This window comes from Condylura cristata, unplaced genomic scaffold, assembly GCF_000260355.1.
Source record: "Condylura cristata isolate star-nosed mole 26May11 unplaced genomic scaffold, ConCri1.0 scaffold00017, whole genome shotgun sequence".
In the NCBI taxonomy this organism is placed as follows: Eukaryota; Metazoa; Chordata; class Mammalia; order Eulipotyphla; family Talpidae; genus Condylura; species Condylura cristata.
This window is the reverse complement of record NW_004567118.1, coordinates 4,725,268-4,734,293: the sequence shown is the minus strand read 5'-3', so window position 1 is coordinate 4,734,293 and position 9,026 is coordinate 4,725,268. Positions and strand designations below refer to the sequence as shown.

Here is a 9,026-nt window from a genome sequence, read left to right as displayed (position 1 = left end):
GGGTGAAGGGGAACCAGTTCTTATGCTGATGACCCCTCCCAAAAGCCAGGCCACAAACCAATCAGTGATGCCTGGAGCATAGAGCCTCCGGACACCCCTTCAACACCCCGTCTCTGCGCAGCAGACCCCTCCGCTCTCACCCGCTGCTACTCTTGGCAGGGATTTCAGTAAATCTGCCTGTTCTCCACTCCGTCTGCTGAAGTATTTCCTCTCCTGACTCCTCCTCACAGTACAAGCTGGGTCACTACTCAACTCGCTGCCCACCACATGCTCCTACATAGCCCTCTGGGGGGGATGCCACCATCTGTCACGTCTGACTCCTGTCCCCAGGGAGGCTCCTGGCCCCACCACTGAGTCTCAGACATAACCAGTATCTGTCCTCTGGCCCCTCCCTCAGTTGTGAAATGAGGGGCCGTGCTGGTGACCAGCATGGCCACCCTGTGTGAGGTGCTGACGGCAGCCGGTGTTGGGTGGGCCTCAAGACAGCTCTACATAGCTGTACTCCTGCAGAAGAAACTGCAGCTCTGAGAAGTGACCTGGCACGTTCACGCAGCTGGCACCTGGCTGAGCCAGGTTGGAACGCAGGTTGTTAATATGCCCCAGCCTTCCGGAGCACCTGATGCCAGGCAGCAACCCAGGACTACGTGGACCTCGCCTGGGGTGAGGCTGAACTTGGTTATCTCGCTATCACCCAAGAACACTGATACAGGACAGCAGCCAAGGGTCACTAGCTTCTCCCTTTGCATGGGACTTTGCACTTGTTCCAGAATTGCCAATGACAGTGCCTCAGACTGGGTGGACAGGGCGACGAGAGCATGCCCCCACTCAGGCCTGGGAGCTATGAAGTCCCGGTGCGTCACCTCTGCCTGCCCACTCAAGCTTACAGTGGAGAGGAAGTGTGAAGATCCCTCTGGAGACAAGAGGCCAGGCCAAGCCCCTCCCAGGAGCACCAGGGAAGGAACCCAGAGCAGAGGGCTGGGCACGCCCTGGGACGCCCCCTCCCCGGAAGCCACCGCTAGACTCAGCCCTCCTGGCCAAGGCAGGAGCCATCCCTCTGCTCTTGGCTCTCTGCCCCACTGAGCCGGGGGTGTGAGCGGTCAGAGCCGCAGCCAGGCGGTCACAGAGGAATTCTACTCTCAGGCCTGCCACTGCCTCAGCCAGTTCCCTGGCAGCCCCTTGGGCTCACCGGTCCTGCTCCCCACTTCCCAGGGCAGCAGGAAGAGCAGCAGTCATTCCCCTCACCCAGGCCAAGGGTCCAACCGGTGCTCCCAGCTGCCCACAGCAGGAGCTGCCTGACCCTCCCCCAGGGCCCTCCAGGAAGCAGAGGCAGACTAGGGGAAACAGGAACACACAGTCCTTTATTCGCATTTCTCAGAATACTGTACAAAGGGAGTAAAAATACTATTCACACTTTGCTTAGAAAGATTTTGAGGTGAAAGTTCCCTACAATACATGGGATGGGGGCGGAGGACCAGGAGGCAGAAAACAGGGCCAGTGACCTCCTCTCCTCTCCTCTCTCAGGACCTGGGACAGGACGCAGGCATCACCCTTTTCCAAAATGACAGACTCAGCCAGGAGAAGGCGCTCTGCTCCGCTCCACCTCTTCTGCCTTCTCCAGTGACGAGGCAGCACTGCAGGCGCCAGCAGGGCCCAGGCAGCGCCCAGGAGCCCCTCACAGGTGCAGTGGTCTCACAGTCCACTGCACACCATGCACCGGCGAGGCTGGGCCCCACACAGGTGCTCAGAGGCAGCTGTGAGGTGGGGGTTGCGCAGGGCCCACCGCTCGGCATCTGTCGGTGCCCTAGGTCCCTCGCAGCACTGTACAAGGCGCCGTCAACGGCTGGGCGCTTGCTGACTCCTGGGCCTCTCCCTCTCTGAGCCCGGCCTGGAACCCTGGAGCTGCAAACCCACAGCAGCCTCCCTTCCTATCACCAGCCCACTCCTGAGGAAATTAACTCCCCGAGAGCCTGCTCCCCTCCCTGACCACTTCCCAAAGGGTGAGACTGGGGAGAGCTTGTCCCACCTCTCCACCCCTCCCCTGCACCAATCTCTGCTGCTTACCAGCCCCCAACCCACCGGAGCCCCCCTTGACACCCCCCACCTCCCTCAGGGCCAGGAGGCCCGGCCCCACCAGCCCTCCCCTTACCCACGCAGCCGGCCCGGGGAGCTGCCGAAAGCACAGCCTTGGAAGTGACAGCTCCCCCAGAGGGAGAGGCCCTGCCGCAGGTTTGCTTTCCCACACACCAGCGTCCCCCTAAAGGTCTGGGAACTAAAGTGAAACAACGGAGAAGCTGTACCGTCCCCTCTGCTCCCCTCACAGGGGTTAAAGTGCTTTAGTGGCCTGAGGATGAGAAGTCAACAGGGGCTTCCCTGGCGTCCTGCCCACCGCCCAGGCCTGCGCAGTCCCGGAGCCCAGCTCATTCCATGACCCTCACAAGTCTCTACTCAAAGGCAAAAGGAAAGATAAAAAAGTTAGAAGAGGTGAGCGCCCTAAGGGGCCCACCCCAACCCACTACAAGCTACTGCAACTTGGCGACGGGGAGGCTGGGAATCGAGGGCCCAGCGGCACCCCCGGCCCTGGCAGCGTCCAGAGGCTCCTCTGCCTTCATCGCAGCGCAGGCTTCGACGACCCGCCGTCCGGGCAGGGAGGGGCTGCACCCTCAGTACTTATTGATTCCAAAAATCCGGACTCCATGGAGCTGGGGCAGCTTGGGGATGAGCACGCTCATCAAGGACACAGTGTTGAGGATGAAGTGGATCTGGTCGTACTTGGTATAGAAGCTGGTGAGGAAGTACCTGTGGGGAAAGTGGGTGAAGAGACTCTGTGGGAAGGCCCTACCTTCTCCTCACTTCTTGGGGGTCAGGGGAAGGGTTCCTGACAGTAGAGAAAGGAAAGGCTGCAGACAGGAGCAGAATGGCAAGATCTCCCCCCAAAACAGAGCTCCCTCCAGACCCAGCCCCCTTGCTCTATCCTGCAGGCCTAGGTCCCCAGCAGGAACGAAGCCCTACCTCTTGAAGACAGGGCCAGGGAGGCCCAGGCCTGCACCCAGTACAAGGCCCAGGGGTACCCCAACTCCCCTCCCTCTGTCCAATGCCAGGAGCTATCGCTGGGATGGGGTTTAAGCCTCCCTAGGCCAGGGTGCTATCCCCCTCCTTGGCCTGTCTGCTGGCATTCACCCAAGGTACTCACAGCACAATGGGGGTGATGGTCAAGAACTTCCGGGAGGCTGTGAACTGAACCCCATAGTCCATCTGCTCCCAGTGTGTAAGCAGCCTCGCCTTGCCCTGGTCTGGAGTCTCAAAGGGCGTCCCCTTCACCGTGTGCAGGAAGATGTACATGCCCTGTGAGAGGGGCTTCATGAGGGGACTCCGCAGGCAACAGAGCCCACGCCTCCACAGTCCACCCACCGCAGAAGGGGGCTCCCGGCCGGCGCGGCCTCTTCTGCTGGCGAGGGGATGTGGCCGGAGGTGAAGGGCAGGCATGGCAGGAGAGGGGAGAGCCAGGGAACCGGCAGAAGCTGCCTGTGCCCAGGGCCAGCTGCGAGGGCAAGGGACCGGGGCCTGCTCCTCACCAAAAGACAAGGGGCATGCAGGGCTCAGGGAGTCACCAGCAGCTAGAGTGGCAACCGGTCTGAGCTCCCCAGTTGGGGAAGGGTTGTTTCAGCACCTAGGCCCTGGACACACTTTGGGGTCCCAGCTCCCTGTCTTCCAGGTCCACAAGCCACCCCACAAGCAAGTGGACAAATCTATAGATTTCACTGCTCTTAGCCGAGTGGGGGATGGGGAGAGGTGAGAGCTGGGTCCATGTTCCGGTGACAGATGCTGTCAGCACGTGGCTCTGGCGTCTGGTGCATGTCTGCCCCTCAGCCCCCCCGAGCACAGCCCACACGGGGGTGGCGGCAGGCGGGCCTCACCATGTTGTGGATGAGGTTGGTGAGGGTCCAGACTACAGGGACGCTCACAAAGGGGATGCTGAGCAGCACGACGTGGAGAAGCCCGATGGCCAGCACGTAGGAGAGCCAGATGCCGCGGCTGTTCATTACCCGCGTGTTGGGGTTCACCTCGCTGTGCGCCGTGCCCACGTTCATCCTGTCGACCCGCTCCTACCGCTCTTCTACAAGCAAGCACAGAGGTGAGCCAGGGCGGGCCACCTCCCCGCCCCTCAGACCCAAATGCGCTCCCCAAGAACTCTAGGCTGTCTGTTTGACCCTCAAGCACGAGGCCAGACAGCCTGTTCATTTTCCACTGCTGCGTGAGCAGGCTGCCCTGACATCACCTGGCCAGGACTCGAGGCCCTGGGTCATCAAGAGGCGTCCAGTCCCAGAGTGCCTGCCCTCACTTCACAGAGCTCGTCCCACAAGGCCCAAGGAGAAGTGAGGCTGGTGTCTAGCGTCACTCGGCACAGGCCCAGCTGTACTGAGGGCTGAGGGCCTGATGTGGGCCTTTCCCAGGAGGCGTGAAAGGAAGTGGCCTGTGGAACAGGTAGCAGTAGAAGCAATATTTGGGGGTGGGTCACTGCTTCTTCCCCAACCCTGACGTAGAAGGAAAGATAGGGCACAAAGAGAAGAAAGGGAAGAAAAGAGAAAAACCAAGTAGAGACGACCTTAGCCCAGACCTGGAAGACCTTCTGGGTGACACAAGGCCGCCTTCGCAGTGACACAACCCATCCAGATGTTTCACCCATCTGGCAGCCACTCAAGCTAACTGCATGATGCCGCCCTCTGTGCCACACGCCACCGGGCTCTCTCCCCACCAGAGGAAAGGCAAGGACAGAGGCCACCGCAAACTCGACGGCTGCCACGTGGGCACCCTCCTCCTCAGGGCAGAGCCGGATGGCCTCTCCTGCCCCCTTCTCCTCTGCCCCGCTCACCCTCCTCTGCGTCTCCCTCCCTAGCCCCTGCTTCCAGGTCGGCACCACGCCCACAGCTCCAGAGGCAGAAGCGGTGGAGCAGCGGACAGGCAACTTCGATGCCCAGGAGACGATGCCATGTTCCGGGGTGCAGGCAGTGCGGGGATGGGTGCTCCCGTCCACAGCTCAGCGTCCCCAACCTCTGTGGGCCCTGTGAGCAGCAGGAGCTGGAAACAGATGGGGCCTTTGCACTGTCCCCTCCCTAGCTGCCAGAGGGTCCTGCCTGATAAAAGACCCTGAGGTCACCACCATGGGAGCAGTCAAGCGTGTGTGTGTGTGTGTGTGTGTGTGTGTGTGTGTGTGTGTGTGTGTGTGTGTGTGTGTGTGTGTGTGTGTCTGTCTGTGTGTCTGTCTGTCTGTCTGTCTGTCTGTCTGTCTGTCTGTCTGTCTGTCTCCTAGAGATGCAGAAAGAGACCCAGGTGGGGGTATCCTGGAAGCTCCCCCAAGTCGACATGCACCTTGCTGCACCCAACCCCCTCAGACTCAGTTGCTATCTATCCCCAGCTTGGAGGCAGCCGAGCCTGCAGAGCAGCCAGAACTCTCAAGGATCAGCTCCTGAATTCCAGGAGAATGGAACAGGTTTCCTCTTCTCAGAAGCCCTGAGCTTTGAGATCTCAGGGGAAATGTGGCCCACAACACACCTCCCCAACATGCGAACATTCATGAGACGGCCTGTGGTGCCTCCTATAAGTAACGCTCCTGGGACCTACCAGCCTGGGTAATTGGGCCTAACAGAAACCCAAGGAACTAGAAAACTGGGGCTGGCTCTCTTGTTTACCTTCCCAGGGCCTTAGGGCTTCAGTTACCTGAACACAGCTCCTGGGACACACATGACATAAAAGCCTCCGCCCTCGCAGAGGACGGCTGAGACGTGAGGGCTCTGCAGGACTTGCCACTGAGAAGCAGGTCCCCAAGTGTGACCAGAGACCTCCACCCCTCCCCTCTTCTCCCTAACCCAGACCAACAAGGGCACCTCTAGCCCACCAGAGGACTGTCAGGAGGCGAAAGGGAGTCCCCAGGGCCTTGCTGAATCCCAGAGCATCCTATACCCCTCTCGGTCCAGAAGAGGGCATCGAACAAAGCCGGAGAAGTCCAGGAGGAGCGTGGACCTAAGCTGTGGCTAACGCTCTGGACACCAGATGCCCTCAAAGCAGAAAATGTCAGGAAACCTCCTCCTCCTCCCCACCCCACATGCAAAAAGTGATCAATAAAAAAGAAAAGACCTGCAGCCAAGACACAATCTTGATGACGCTTTCGTGTGAATAGGAGTGCATGTTGTTTAGTAAAGTAACTAACTGTCCTCTCCCAGAAGAGGAGAAATGGGGAGAAGGGCCTGGCAGCAGTGGGGTACGTCCACAGCAGTTGAGGCTGAGAAATTCTGCCGCCACAGCTGGCAGGTGGCTGCCCATGCCAGCCCCTGATGTGGTTTCATAACCTGCCTCAAACCAAAGCCTGCGGCCAGTCTGTGCTGTTAACCACTTTCTGACTGGCAAGCTTTCCCACTCCTTCCCTCCCCTTCCCCCTGATTCCTCGCACAAATTTCCTTTTGTCAGGCTCCCAAGTTAAGACCAAATCGTGCCCAGGTCAGCTGCCAGGTAAAGGCTTCTCATTTTCTCCCCGAGTGAGGGCAGCCCTTGCAGCGGCAAGCCTTTTGCTTTCTGGATGAAAAGCACAAAACATCCAGGCCCGCGACCTGGACCCTAAGGGGGAGCTCCGGCAACAGGCTACAGGATCGTTTCTATTCTACCTCCTCCATCTCCACCCCACCTCAAAGGGACACAGCCACTCACATCTCCGTCGGGGCACCACCACCCCGACTCTGGAGGGCGGCGGAAAGGATCGACGCCCGCCGAGTGCCGGGCACAGGCGCGAACACCAACTAGCCCGGGAGAGCGTGAAGAGAGGAGGCGGAGTCCTCACCATTGTTGGGGTTTTCTAAGTGGAACCTCAAGCCGACGGGGGGAGGGGTACCCCCGCTCCGCTCCGCAGTCTGGGACCTCGCACTCGCAGCCCCCCGAGTTCGGAGCCCCACCCCCACTCCACGCGTTCAGCCAGCCCCAGAAGCGGCCAAACCTTTCTCCCCCAAGCCCAGCCGCTCCCCGCCCCCCACCCACAGCCGGGGCACTCCTCCCCAACACCCATGCTGGGCCTCCCGCCCCCATTTCCCTCGCTGGATACCCCTTCGACGGACGCACCCCCTTGGCTGATGCACCCCCTCCACCTCCGCTCACCCAGCCCGAGTCCCCTCCAGTCTGGGGCTCCTCCCCTGCAGCTCCCCTCCATTCCCACCCCGCCTCTAGGTCCAGGAGCCTCCCGGTTGGGCCACACAGAGGCCTCTCGTTCGGACTCACCGTGCGGGGCCGAAAGTCTAGGGACCGGGACGGGTGCCCGGGGACGGGGGCCACTGCCGCTCCAGCAGCTGTAACAACCGCGGCGGCAGCCACCCCGCTGGCAGCTCTGGCCGAATCGGCGCCCTGCGCCGGCCCCCGTGACATCACAGCCCAGCGTCGGCCGGCCCCATGCCTTCTGGGAGTTGTAGTTTCTCCTCTGCCTCGCTACCGGCCCGCCCGGCGCCTTCTGGGAATTGTAGTTTTTTTTCCTCTCCGCAGACGCAGCCTCGCGCGGGCCAGGGGACAGCCCGCACTATGGGTGTGATGCCGCGATCAGGTGGTATATTCCTTTGGTACGTAACAATCCCTGCTTTTGCGTCTGCACGTTTTATGTGCGACTTACTGTTGCCGGGGTTTGCTGATGAGGGAACTCTGAGTTTTAAGTCACCTGCCATAGGTCCCGTTTGGTACCAACCAGGAGCCCAGAGATTCTGATCCCAGGCCATAATTTTTCTACAATACCTTGCTGCCGCCGCCCTGGCCGATGACCGGCTCCTCCAGACACGGACCAGGCCACTCCTTTGCCCTGCCTGACTCCCCCTAGAAGCGTTCTCTTGGCGACTTCGGTTAGGGTGGGAGCCGGAGCGCTGAGAATGCTTTTGGAGGTGAGCCTGTCTACTCTTCTGCAGTTACACCTGACCCCAGCTGGCCTGATCTGATCGGCCAAGCCTTTGGCCTCCCACAGTAGAGGTCAGAAGAGGCCAGGTGCCTGGGGAAGACTCCTTTCCAAATCCCAACTCCAGGTCGGTTGTGGCCTTGGGTGGGAACTTCCACCTCTCTGCAGTTCTCAAGTCGCCTGCGCTGAAGACGGACATAGATTTGACGGCCAGATAAACATAGCCTAGGCACTCCTTAACCAGCATGTGACCCAGGGCAAACAGCTTGTGTAATCTCCAGTCCCACACCTGTGAAACCCTACCTCAGCTGTGTGAATTAAAAAGAATGTGTGTAGAGCACCTGCTGCTTTGTAGGAAGCTATTGAAGTCTGAACTAAGTGACTCAAGGTCTCGTGTCACCCCACGTGCCTGTCACCATGAGGGCTTTGTCCAATTAGTTCCCACTCCACAAACTCCTAGTTGGCCATGGGCATGCAGGGCTGGACTGGCAGGACCACATGATGCCCTGAAGTCCAACATGGCTGACTAGAAACACCTAAAATGAATGTGAAGGCACAGAGGGAACACTGGCCCAGGATATGGGGAGCACTCACTGCTCCTGGGGGGCTGGCAGCAACAATTGTCTCAAAGCTGGAATAGGGCCCCAAGAGCACATAGTGGCACCAGGCAGGTGGATATCTAAACTCTGAACCATGCAGAGTGGACAGGAAGCTTCTTGACTACTTCCAGGGCCAATGGCTCAAGACCTAAACAGTGACCCCAGTCTGAGAAAAGTTCTGCCTGTGTCCTCCAGATGTTTTCCTGGTTTGTAGAGGCCCATTTCCTATTAGCATGCCTTAGAAAGACAGAAAGAAACGAGTGAGTTTTGTCCTTTCCACAGAAACCTCCCCAGCTTTGGGATATAAGGATGTGTCTGTGTTTTCTAAAGTGAGCATGTTTGACTCCTCGTGGCTTTTCCTGGATTCTTCAATGCTCCCTCAAACTAATGGAACTGTGGATATTTGCCAGTTTCCTCGCGTCTGTGTGAAGTTCAGTGACCCAGACTGGATCTGTGTCTCAAATAGGGCTCTGACTAATGCCCAGTCTAACGGAAAGCTTACTGGGCAGGCC

General features: G+C 59.4%; 1 protein-coding gene across 1 annotated transcript; it reads right to left on the bottom strand.

Annotated features, from left to right (window-relative positions):
- Positions 1–1,338: 1,338 nt before the first annotated feature.
- On the bottom strand, positions 1,339–7,365 carry ORMDL3 (ORMDL sphingolipid biosynthesis regulator 3). Its single transcript, XM_004684238.2, has 4 exons — positions 7,261–7,365; positions 3,915–4,114; positions 3,191–3,342; positions 1,339–2,796 (listed from the first exon to the last, which is right to left on the bottom strand). Exons 2-4 carry the CDS (start codon positions 4,086–4,088, stop codon positions 2,661–2,663), a joined length of 462 nt encoding a protein of 153 aa, XP_004684295.1. The 5' UTR covers positions 4,089–4,114; positions 7,261–7,365; the 3' UTR covers positions 1,339–2,660.
- Positions 7,366–9,026: the final 1,661 nt, after the last annotated feature.